This window comes from Lissotriton vulgaris, chromosome 7 (assembly GCF_964263255.1).
Source record: "Lissotriton vulgaris chromosome 7, aLisVul1.2, whole genome shotgun sequence".
Lineage (NCBI taxonomy): Eukaryota > Metazoa > Chordata > Amphibia > Caudata > Salamandridae > Lissotriton > Lissotriton vulgaris.
The window spans coordinates 1,407,017,529-1,407,030,998 of NC_141695.1; the positions used below are offsets into that span (position 1 = coordinate 1,407,017,529).

The 13,470-nt window shown below is 42.4% G+C and overlaps 1 protein-coding gene across 1 annotated transcript in view; it reads right to left on the reverse strand.

Annotated features, from left to right (window-relative positions):
* Window positions 1–13,470, reverse strand: part of LOC147705735 (sulfotransferase 1C2-like) — a 595,887-nt gene that overhangs the window by 51,589 nt on the left and 530,828 nt on the right. Inside the window, exons 6-7 of the mRNA XM_086932182.1 lie at window positions 12,877–12,971; window positions 11,983–12,163 (exon numbers count right to left, since the gene is read on the reverse strand). Coding sequence (XP_086788308.1) covers window positions 11,983–12,163; window positions 12,877–12,971 — 276 coding nt within the window. The remainder of the gene's footprint in view (window positions 1–11,982; window positions 12,164–12,876; window positions 12,972–13,470) is intronic.

Sequence of the window (13,470 nt, forward strand, 5' to 3'; positions counted from 1 at the left end):
TGTTTATGTTCTTTCCAAGAGTCTATCCGCATCTATTGATCGATGGCACCCACTTTTCCTCTCTTGGTGGGGCCACCTGGACTCTATTAAGATGATGCTCTCTCCACTAATTCTTTATCTCCTGTCTATGACCCCGGTGCACATTCCTGGTTTTTATTTTAAGAAAATTTATTCCGTTTTAAACAAATTCCTTTGGAGAAATAAATCTCCTCGAATAGCTCTTAACGCTCTTAAAGCAGACAAAAACTCTGGTGGCCTTAAATTTCCGGATTTTAAATCATATCATTATGCCTTTTCTCTGAAACAGTCTTCTTGTTGGCTTTTTTTGGATCAACCTGTTCATCCTCCTCTCTGTTTGGTGATTGAACAACACTTCATAGCTCCTTTTAATTTTAATGAAGTTCTTGCCTTTACTAACAACTCGTCTTTTCGCCCTTTAGTGATCTCTCACACGCGTAAATTATTAATTCCTCTTCTTCCATCCTCTTACCCTTCTTTTACCTCGTCAGATCAACAACCTATCTGGCATAATCGCTTATTACGCATCAAAGGTCGGACTTTTTATTGGAAAACTTGGAGACTTAAGGGTTTACTCTGGATTTCACAATTGGTATTTAATAATACACCTTTATCCTTCTCAGATCTTCAATTCAAATTCTCTCTACCCTCTTCCTGTAAATCTCAGTATGATTCCCTTCTTCCTTCCCTTTCTCAATATGTTCTTTCCTTATCTCCTACGCCCATTTTACCTGCCAGATGTTCTACTCTTTTCCCTTTATTATCTATTGCTACATCGTCTTCTTCCCTATATAAGTCTTCGTTCTTCTCCTCTGACAGGATCAAAGTGAAGTCTGAATTGGCCTGGGAAAAAGATCTCTCTGAATGCTGGTCCACTTCTTTTTGGGACAAATTGTGGTTAAAAATTCATAAAACGTCAAGAGCAGCTAATACCTCTCAGACTCTTTATTTTATTAATAAACGCCTCCTTTTTACCCCAATGAAATTAGCCTCTTTTTCTACTGATCTTTCCTCCAATTGTTGGTCATGTAATGAGCCCTCTGCTGATCTAAAACACATGATTTTTGATTGCCCCTCTCTTTCTAATTTTTGGCTATCAGTTTGGTCCCAAATTAATAACATTTTTAACACCCAAATTCTTTTTTCCATTTCCAACGTCTTTTTAGGCTCCCTATCACCTTCCTGGCCACACTCAACGTCTAACCCCTCATTAATTGACTTGTTCCTTGCCATTGCCCTTAATTTAATCACTTCAAATTGGAAACAGGCTGATAAGGTTACTTTCAAAGCTTGGTGGAATGCTGTTTGTTTTCATCATAGATTGGATACGAAGAATGTTACTCCTATCTCTTTATCCATCAAAAGGGATCTTTTATGGCTCCCCTTATCCTCCTACTTAACAACAATTGCTCCCTCTTTGGCTAGTTTATCTTCTAACCCAGATGAAGTTCGGAAACCTACGTGATTCCTTTGTTGTCTTTATTTCTTTATTTTTCAGATTTACTCCTTGTTCTTACTCTTTTTATCTTTCTCATTATTGTAATTTTGAATGTTTTATTCTTTATAGTTTACTTGATATTGTTTCTTGTTGATGTATTAAGATTTATGATTCAGGTTATTTTCTTATTTGTACTGTTTTATTAAGATGCCCTCCCCCTCTCCCCCTTTAGTAATTATCAGACTGTATTTTTGCTATTTATTGCATAATATTCTTCTTCTTATGTATATTATACCTTTTCTTTCAATGAACTTTAAACTTAAAAAGAATACTCCAAAGAACATACTGCGCGAGAGCTTTCTTTACTTTGTGTAATTCTGATATTTATAATGTATAAGCAAAAGTATACAACTGCTTAGCTCATAGATATTTGCCTGTTTTATCTATAAAACATATACGCCTTTCCTCATAATTATCCTATTCATTTGATCCACGTGTTCTAAGAATTCGTGGGCCAAGTTATAATTTGTTTGGTTCAAATCGAATGGTAATTTGCTTGAGGGAAAAGGACCATGGCAGAACTGCTCAAGCAAGGAGATCATTTGTATATTTCCTTTGAAAAGGTTATTTTGTGTGCTTGGAAGTTCCTACGTGTAGAGTAATGAAAAATATATTGCATCCCAAGAAATGCAAGGTCCATTGCCAGGAGTCACCCTTCGATCTGTAGAGAACGAGCATGGGTGCATAGGTTTAGCTTTTGTGTTGTGCCGGCGGACAGAAACACACACCAGTACTACATTTTTAAACCTCAGCGCAGGGTGTATTGTCATACAGCACGGGCACAGACCAGAAGCGGTCGGCGGTGGGAGTGCTGCCGGGCGGTAATGTGGGGTGGGGGAGGGGCAGGCTAGGGGGTACTAAACTACAGAATACGGCCAAATACAGGTAAATAAACATATAAATAAATTAAAAGGAATTTTGTTGCGCACACTGCATCGCCAAATTCGATGCAGTGTGAACAACAAAATTGGTTTTATTTATGTATATGTTTACTTACCTGTATTTGGCAGTATTCCATAGTTTATTACCCCCCCACCCAACCCCTCCTCCGCCCCACGTCACCGCCCGGCAGCACTCCCACCACCGACCGCTACTGGCACAGACAATACTGTATTGCGCTTGTTGTCCTCTTATTCTTTCTGTACAGTGGTGTCTCCCAGGGACTCAGACTGTCCCTGGCTGTGCACGGGGAGCACAGCAGACACAAACAGAAGGGACGCTGGAGGGGTCTGCAGTGCAAGCAGTCACGGGACTCATGTATGGAAAGAGTGATCTTGCTAATCATGCATGCCTCCATTCATGCTCTGGTATAGCCAAATAAAATTTGCCTTAATGAAAAGGAAATGCTGTTGTCCAGCCTGGGCCTGACCCTGGGGTTGTTGTGTCGAGGCAGTGTTTCTACCTCCAGTATGGATGGTACTTTCTTAAATCCATAAATCAAATAAAAGGGACGCCTGTTCTGACCAGGCATTACAGATCTGTGAAATTTGGAATAGTTTTCCGTTCAGTTCAGTTCATACTCCTTTATTTCGAATATTTCATCATAAAAGACACACACATAAAAATAGCATCATCCAAAATTACACAACCAAAGATTTAAAAGACAATAAAATAGCACAATATATACACGTGATACCGTTTTTTGTGCCTGTGTAAAAAGGATGTTACTACCATGAACCAATACCACAACAACACAATGTAAAAAAGTAAATCACTAAGATCTATTAAAAACACAATGATCCTAAACCCAGTCAACCCCTAACCTGATGGATGGTCCTGATAGTCCACATCCAACCCAGGAATTTTGCTACTGCTATTACAATGCATTCCCTAATATCAGTCCTGAGAATCCTTAAGGCCTCCAGCTCCACCCGAGTGCCGATGTTTTGACAAATAGGTTTAAGCCATTTTTTACGGGGGGCTGCATAGGCAGGACATGCAAAAAATATATGACCAATAGACTCCCTCTGATCCGCACACCAGAAACAAAAATCATCCTCCTGTCCTTTCCAATTTTTTGTGAACGTTCTTATAGGCAAAGAACCAATCCTAAACTGATGGTATAGCTTCCTATCACTCATCTTAGTGATAATGTCCCAATAATCTTCTAGGGACGGATCGAGCTTGTTTCTAGAAAGGAGGGGTGGTCCAAAGGAGAATCCAAGGCTATATCAGTCTTCACGTAGTTTTGTGTAAGAGGGACACTCAAAAAAACTCTGGACCTCTTGAGTTTTGAACAGTAAAGTCTTTAGGGGGATAGTGAGTGTGTTTACAACAGTTCTTTGTATCATCAGGCTGAATCCTTACTCATATAGATTTACATGTATATGTTTAGTAAAGGTTGCCGAAGACTGACCTTTGACCCATTGCTTTCATGCAAAATGTGATTTATAAAGAAAAAAAGGAAAAGGAAGTGCTCTTTTGAAGATTTGTGATAACACTTACAAGTTTGTTTTATAGACAATCTTTAAAACACTCAAGTATCAAAACCACATAGGTGAACGCTTCTTTCCGCTTGGTATCAACCTCTTCCCTTATGCTTTAAGCTTGTCACTATGGCTCTTCCTTACACTGATTAAAAATCAGAAACTTCAACTTGTAAGTGTTATCACAAATCTTCAAAAGAGCACTTCCTTTTCCTTTTTTTCTTTATAAATCACATTTTGCATGAAAGCAATGGACTAATGAAATTGGAGTATTTTTGCTTTACCTTAATCACTTTCCCTTTTCTTTTTCAACACTTCACTCACTTGTATTGGGGTCAAAGGTCAGTCTTCGGCAACCTTTACTAAACATATACATGTAACTCTGATCTTTTACAGCCTTGAAAAAGCCCTGGCGCGAATCGCCATAGGGGACGAAACACGTGCCGGCTGTTCATGTTTTTACTAGAATCAATAAAGATCCTTTTTCTACATAAAAATGGACTTTTGACTCAATCTATATGAGTAAGGATTCAGCCTGATGATACAAAGAACTGTTGTAAACACACTCACTATCCCCCTAAAGACGGATAGAGCTTGTGTTCTAAGAACATTCCTGACAGGGATGAAGTATTAATCTGTGCAAGATGTTTTTGTCGGACTGAAAGCCAGTATAAATCTTAAAAGTTTTTTTTCGAAGGGAAGCGATTGTTTACTGGGTCAGACCACAAGTTACTTAATCCCATATCTACTAGTAGCAATCTTACTTTTTTAAACCAGGGTAGGTTACCCGAACCCATTACAGATCTAACATTCATGATTTCTTTAGCAAAAAGAGCCGGTTCTGGAGTAGTCCAGATCCTCCTCCAAAAGGTCACCGGTTTGAACCGTGCCACATCATCAATTGAGTTGCAACCTAGGTCCATTAAAAGCGGCTTCAATGGGCTAGAGCGAGGGAGGCCTGTTAAATTTCTTAAAAATTGCTTTTGGATTTTAACAATTTGGGTTAAGTCCGCAAAACCCCAGAGGTCCGCTCCGTACAGGATCGCTGAACTAATCCTGGAGTTAAATATCTTTAAAGCAGGACCTATCCTTTTTGTTAGTGAGGACCTCTGCTCTTTAACTAAACACCCCGATAACTGGGTAAACTTGAGTGAAAGAGTATCAATCTGGGGCTTCCAGCTAAGCTTATTCTCAAGAATAACCCCTAGATACGTCATGACATTGGTCTGTTCAAGCGGAATACCATTCATTGTAACCTGTCCCACCACAGGTTTAAATTTTGTAAGTATCATAAATTTCGTTTTGGCTAAGTTCACCTGTAGGTCATTGATTTGGCAAAATTCCTCAAATTTATTTAGGGCCGCCTGCAGGCCCTGATGAGTTTTTGATATTAAAAGGGTGTCATCCGCAAACATAAGTAACGGAAACTTAGTACCATCCAACGTAGGGGCATCAGTTGGGAACGCTAGGAAGTACTGAACAACCCTGTTAATGAACAACAAAAACAAGGTTGGTGCTATTACGCACCCTAGGCGCACACCCCGAGACACGGGGAATCTCTTGGTGACCTGACCCTGCTTTCCCCAGCGCACCTGGGCAAAATTGTCATTATGCAGCTTAATCACTAAATTCAAGAGCTCCTGGGGCATCCCCATACTACTAAGTGCCTCCCATAGCTTTGTCCTAGGAACCAAGTTGAATGCAGACTTAAGGTCCACGAAGGCGGCATAAATAGTACCACCTCCCAGGCTAACAACTCGCAAATAAATCATTATAAAACGGAACACCTGTTTGATGGTGCTTATACAGGACCTAAACCCAGCCTGCAGAGGAGACAGAATGTCCTCAAGTTCTATCCAACTCTGTATTTTTGCTAACAACATCCTTGCAACGATCTTCTGTACAGAGTCTAACAGACTTATTGGACGATAGTTCCCCGGAGCGGTCCCCCTTTATGTAAATTGGCAGGATCTCCGCTCCCCGCCAGGAGTCTGAATAACCTGCCCCCTTCGCTATTGCATTGCCAAGAAAGGCAATGTATGGGACCCAGTTTTCAAGGTCATATTTAAAAAGATCTGCTGGGATGCAGTCCATTCCCGGAGCTTTGCCATTCTGGATCTTTCTCAGTGCATCCTCCACATCTTTACATTCAAATTTTAAAACTTGGCGATTGAACAAGGGACTTGTATCAGGAGGGGGGTGATCACCTTCCAGTTCGAGCCCCCTAAACTGAGACTCGAAAAACCGAACTCAATCCTCAGGAGACACATGATATCCTGGATCTTGGGGATGGGGGTTATTTCCCCACTTAACTATATGCCAAACCTTCGTCTGGTTTTTCAACCTTCTGGCATCTAGGAGCTAGGGGGATACGAACTGGGCAGGTCTTTAAATGTCCCTCAGACCCTTCTTCAATTGTTTGTGTTTTACCATCTAGGAGCTCCTCCCAATGATGGTCATTCCACTCTTTTTTAGCAAGGCTTTGCACTTTACGATAGTCTATCCTAGCCTTCCTAATGGCTGGCAGGTTACCTGACCTTATAGCTGCCGCCAGCAGGCCATAGGATTCACGGCAGGTTTTATTATACCAAACTTTTCTGGAGGCCTGGGATTCAGACCTTTGGGGCTTTCTGGGTTTAGATAAGTACGTTTTTAACTCCTGGAAGAGTGCTTCATGAATTGCAGATGTCTTTCCAATAATATCTTCCTGTGACGGAAGGGAATGCAAAGCAGACAAAAGTCCTAGAGACCACCGTATTAATCCTAACTAAGGCACCTGGGTCTTCAATGATCCTTGACCAGCGGACCCTTCGCATATCATTACTTAATAAAGCATCCGCAGTCATTATCTCATTTTGGTTTACACTCCTTTCGCCACCATTTAAGATTAAGCTCAACAAAAGTGGGTTGTGGTCACTCTCAGGGCGGTCAAAAATCATCATATCATCAAGTATTGACAAATATTCAATCTTGAGGAGAATATAATCGATACGTCTAGTAGTTTTTCCATTATCAAATGTTGCCCTACCGATTTTGTCGGAGATAGAACGTCCCTTGACTGCCCTAAAACCACGTTCCAGGCAAAAACCCATCCACTGCAGGGCTGCCTCTGTCCATTTCTTATTTGGCTTCACATCAAGAGAAGGAATATTCCAGTCTGCATCCTCCTCAGCCCATAATGTTTCGCCATCAGTATTGAGGGGTTCGAACGAGCAGTTTAAGTCCCCAGCTACAAGCGTATAGCAATTTAGCCTGGTCGAGTCAAAGAAGGTGTCTAAATCTATAAAAATTAAGGAGCCCCTCCCACCTGGCTGTCCACTAATGTACACATTAACAATGAGGATATCTAGCTGATCAGGTCGTTTCAGATTTACAACAAGGATGTCCGGGCTGTCTACAATTATTTCCATCGGACTATAATTAATAGATTGCCTTACCCAAACAGTTAGGCCCCTAGATGGTCTTCCTTTTTTCCCGTTCACAGCCGCTTTATAAAAATTTAGGTAACCTGGGCGGTGTATAGGGACCACAGCCCACGTTTCCCGTAAGATCAAAATGTCATGGTGCTCCACAAATTCGGACCACTCAGCTATAGACACTTTACTTATTAAGCCCGCGATATTCCAAGAAACTATTTTTAACTTAAGCGTTAAAGTAGTTAGCAAGGACGGGTTGGGGTCCAAAACTTGTTGGGAGATTGTAGAGGACACCCCGCGATAGCCGGGACCCCCATTCTCTATGGGCCTGGAGGCTACCGTTTTGGAATTACAGCTTTCCTGCAGTGGACCCCCCGCACTATTCTCGGCACACGGTTCCCCATTTTCCATTAACAGGTACATAATATTCAAATCAACACCCTCTTAAGGCAAAGAGCGATCTCCATTGAGGAACCCCGTAACTAGATCAGATCCCTCCTCCAAGCGAATGTTTTTGTTAACAATACGCTTGTACAAGGTGGGCTTAACATTTACCAAACCCTGGACCCCTGGAGTACCTATGGGATTTTGACCCAGTCAATCCACTCCCTCCAAACCAGAAAGCAGGTCAAAACGGTTAGACAAGAGGGGGCAAAACTCCTGCCAGCATTCAGGATTAGATCTGCTGAATTGTTTTTCTCGCCGGGTATGCGAGTTGGATGACTGGCGCAGAGGTGGACGGACATAAAAATAATTCAAGTTAAAAGGTTGTATTTCACCATCCCCACCCGACCCTGTGCCTTTACAAATAAATCTTACCACCCTAGGGTCCCTGAAATTCACTATTATGCAATCCCCCTCTTTGTCCTTCGGTCTGCAACCCAACCAGCTAACCCTTCTAACGTGGATAATCTCTGCATTAGTGTAGGCTGGGAGCGATCTATTCCTATTCAACCAATAGATGACCTTATTTTTCAACTCTGTGAGTTTCCAGCATGTCTTCTCTTAGTCCGGGGACACCAGTCAATTCTACCTTAAGGGGGACAGACTCGGGGGGAGATCAATGCAGGGGAACTTCTTAAACCCACCTGTTTTACCCAAAACATTATTCCCTTTGGGTAGTATCTCCCCAGCCACAACCGGGATCCCAGACTTTTCTTCGCCATCCCTACCGGTCATTTTTGAGCCCTCTCTGCTACTAAGGTTAGACTTTCTAGACTCAGGGCAGCGCTCAATGCTAGATTGGATTTGCAATTATCCACGCTACCAGCTAAATCTTGGGGGAAGTCACTAGTGGAGCTCACAGGACCTGAGGTCGCTCAATGTTGTATTTGAGGGCCTCGGCCCTGCATGCTTTCCACAGCTTTTTCTGACATACAAGAACTCGACGTTACCACTTTTTCTAAATTCCCAAGGTGTACGTTTATTTGTTTAATTCTTTCTAATAGTGGCAACATCAGGTAAGGTAAGGTAATTTTATTATGCATAGGTAATTAAAACCAGTGCAAACATTTTACAAAACAGATTAAATATCATAAAAGAAGTTGTGGCAACATCAGGGATTTCACTCAATTTGACCCAGGAGACCTTCGTTAGTTCCTATAATGACATCTTAGCTTGGTGGTTGCTTAGGATTCCAACTTCTTTTGTTAATAGCAGGAGTAACAGGTTCCACAATAGGTGGTGTGGTAGCCGTTTTAGTAACTTTAGCACTTCTACCCTTTTGGGCACCACCCCCACGCTTTATTTTACCCCTGGGCGGCTGCGCTTTTGTGCCTTTCCTTGGGTTCGGCTCTGTATTAACCTTTGTACTTAATGAGATTAATGGAATTGGCAAGATTGAATCTACCCTCCTATTTTCAAACAATGAAGTGCTTTCATTAGAGGTATTCAATGAGGTGCAGGCAAGCAAGCCTACAGACTATCTAGAGATAGTGTTTTTTCAGTTAATGCTATCTCGTGTTCTAATACTACTGCTGCCCTAGTGATTAATTGATCAAAAGTTCCACTCACTGACCCCCGATAGCACTAGTCATAACATTTCTACCTTTCCCTGAACGAAGCGCCATTTGACTACGTGCACTAAAAATAGATAAATATTATAAATAGATGAAAAGTGCAAACGTGGAAAATTGATTAATAGACCAAGGCTACAAAAGATGTACTAATCCCACAATAAATTACAATCAAGGAGTATAAAGCACAAAGTCTCACTGTTGGAAATACAAAAACAAGGGGGGTGGCCCAGCCCAGCCTCAATCGGCCTCGGATGGCCTCAGACGGTCCCGCGAAGCGGAAGGAATAATCCAATAAATACCCAGAAGCAGTAGGCGTGTGCAAAGCGGGAAGAGGACACAGCTGAGGGTAGAATGGGCTGCTGGTCCTCGCAGTCCCTGGCAACAGAACAGCTTCCAAGTCAAATAAACGCAAAACCTCTGAAAGCGGCCCCCGCAAGCAGTCTTCAAGGTGCAGGCAGTGGGCGTGTGCAAAGCGGGAAGAGGACACAGCTGAGGGTAGAATGGGCTGCTGGTCCTCGCAGTCCCTGGCAACAGAACAGCTTCCAAGTCAAATAAACGCAAAACCTCTGAAAGCGGCCCCCGCAAGCAGTCTTCAAGGTGCAGGCAGTGGGCGTGTGCAATGCAGGAAGAGGACACAGCTGAGGGTATAATGGGCTGCTGGTCCTCGCAGTCCCTGGCAACAGAACAGCTTCCAAGTCAAAGAAACGCAAAACGGCTGCGAGCACATGTTTTAAAAGTATGGAGCGTGTGAGTTCTTAAATACTTCTGGGCATTTTTAAATAAATATTTGCGATTTTGACACATTTTAAATTCTGCATTTATTAAAAATGAAATATTGCATTCAAAATTAATTACACGCAAAAGTAATGTTCATTTTAAAGTCTTTACCTTTTCAAGAGAGAATCTTTAATGTCATGGTTATGTGGATTTTCTAGAGTTGGAAATGTACTTGTAAATACCAACGATTACATTCTTGTTACTATTTTTTCCTCTGGGGCTATCAGAGGATAATTCTTATTGTGTTTCTCACTTTCTGGTACAGTATTTCGTGCCTCCATTTCTTCGATTCCAACGTTGAGAGCTAAGTTACCTAACAGTATAGGGTTATATGAACCACCCTAAAATAAATTAAATGTTGAAGGAAGAGATCAACGTGTCTGTGGGCCTCTTCCTTTCTTAATTTATTCAATCCCTCAAAGTGTTAGCCTATTGAACCAGCTGAGAAATGAAAGAGAGAGAGAGCAGTGGTCAAAGTGAGAGACGAAAGACAGCAGACCCAGAAGTGAAAGAGCTAAAAGGAATGTCAACAAGATAAAAGAAAGATGAAAGGGAACAGGGAATAAGTGAGAGAAGAGAGCTACCTGAATACAGCGGGGAAGAGAAGGCACACTAGGTGTGAAGGAGAGGGCAAGAGATAGGCTTGACAATAGGGAAACGAAAGCAGGGATTGAAAGGAGAGAAACAAAACAGCTGAGAAAGGGTAGAGAGATAAATGAGCAGAGAAGAGGTAAAGTGGAGAGAGCTGATAATGGCAAAAGTATATACGCTAAAGTGCTGTGTTAGAGGGGAGAGGAAGCAGGTCATGAAGAGAACGGTCTAAGAGTGAATAGAATGAAGATGATGGACAAAACAAATGATAAATGATGGAAGAAAGAGGACAGACCATGGGAGCACAAAGGAAGGAGAGAAGGATTACATAAGAGTTTGGCTGGACAGTGGAGCAAGGACAGAATAGAGTTGTATGGGTGGCAGCTGTGGCCATTAGGCCCCGTCGCCTCCATGAATAAATGAACACTGGTCACAACAGCAGGCAGTACCCAAGTGACTACACTGAGAAGCTTGGCACTTGCATTGTCAAACTTCGATTTCATGGAGGTTCTCTGGGGAAAATGGTAAGGATGAATGGTACAAAACATTGAGAGTGCAATACATAATTAATGCCAGCAGAAAGGGATCGCTATCACTGTGGTGTAAGCTTAATATGAGGGGAGCTTGCTTGTATGAGTCAGGCCTCTAACACTTTTGAGTAGCCAAAAGACTGAAACATACAAAAGAACTGTAGAAAGTGACAGCTGTCAGAAAATATTCTACACACATACACGTTTTCTACTGCGATCTTAATTGTTCTCAAGTCAGTGCATAGTTGTGTTTGTGTGCAGTTATGGCTAGGTGAAAATAATGCCCGCTGTGCTGCTGTTATATGCGTTACAATAAGATGCACAGTTTTCCATGACTGGCAATGTCCTGTATAATCCACAATTTGAATCTGTTTTGTTAAAAAAATGAAATTGGGGGACAGGGGGCGGGAACTACCCCTGCATAACTCTTTTGAGTTTGGCTGTCTCGCAGAGCTCACACATTTTCATCCTGCCTACAGTTTCCACCTCACCATATATACATTCCACCAGCCACCACTGCCTCTGACTATGGGTTCAATGTGGTGGCGGGGGGTGTCTGGGAATGTACAATTATCTTACACTTATTTGTTTTCATACAGCTTCTCTTCCCTAAGTATAGATGTTTAATCCTGCCACTGAGGGCACACTTTTTTCGGTAACACAATATCTGCCATAAAATAAGGAAGGATCAGCATGAGCCCCTTGTACCTTTTCTCATGAAGGGCGACACCGACTGGTCAAATATGAAAGAGGGCAGCGTGGTGTAGTTGGCCATGGGATTCTCCTTCATTGCCTGGAAGGTCGTGTGCTGGATGATCTTCTCCAGAAGCTCTTCATTTAACTCTAGACCCATGAACTGCGCCACCTTCACGATTTCACCTCTTGGGTCCTGGAGACAAGATATGGGGTGGAATCAGTAAAAACAGGGCACTGCAGGAGGAAGCTCAGGCTGGTGGCCTGTTTTAATGCAGGGCAAGTACTTCTCGATGGATGACTATGAGACCTGAAGCAGCAATAAACCGTGCTCTGCATCTGAAGCCACCAATAAGAAATGTTGTCTCACAGTCAGCAGTAGTGTTGCCCTATTATAGCCTTGCCTTGCACAATGCCATATTTCAGCAAAAATGCCACACCCACATGTGCAGTGGTGTAATACCCCACTTACTGGACTGATGGCACCATCCATTTCCAGTTGCATTATGCAACACCCTTACCTGCAGTTGGGTCACACCCTGTTTGATTTTATTAGGGTCACAGTCTCACTTCCTGCAGTAACAGCACACCGACACCTTTCTGTAGTAGAATGTGTGCCTTTACAGCTCAAATAGAATCACAACTACATCGTGCCCTTGCCTTTCGGCAGCAATGCAGTCACTCTCCTTTTTAATGTTGCACCTCACCTCTTTCATGGAAGTGAAATTGTCCGCTGTTTCATTCGCATCTCTTCCTAACCCGCAGTCATGCCCTCTGCTCCTGCCGCAGCGCCTGAACCTCAGTTCTTTTATTACCATGCAATTCCCACTTTTTGCAGTAATGTCATACCATATACAAGAAGTAACGCCCCACACTCAGCCCACCCCCGCAACAGCAATAAGCCCTCACCTCCTTCAAGTCCTCATAGAAGATGTATAGAATCCGTCGTGAGTCCTTCGCTTCCCACCAACCCTTCACATGGTCATACCAGGAGCCCCATGGCACTGGAACACACGGCAGAGGAAAACAAAATAAACATGTTCAGTTGTAGTGACCTTGATTATAGTCCTTTCTCTGTGTAGTTCAGGCACCTATTCATATAATGCCTGGGGCGCAGAAATTGGGAACCCGCTATCAGAACACATGAGCACTGCCATCATATAAAAAAACAATACAGAGAATAAAGAGCACAAGTGTCCTGCTACGCCAGTCAGGGTCTCGTATTCTCTGTGCACAGTGTCAGCTGTGTGGAGCGGGGTATCCCTTCACAGCGGAATGCATGGAATGAAGGCACTGTGAGGGTTTCACGCCTGATAGTGTACTGTTGAAGGGTCTAAATTGCAGAACAGAGCTCCTGTTGATGTATGTTACTTAATACCCAGGTATATTGTTCCTCTAACTGGAAAGCTTAACATTGTATCTGTTTTTGCACCTAACTGTGTTGACGTCTATGTTATATGACATTGTTATTGCTTTGAACATTTGTAACTGCAGTCAGGTTAA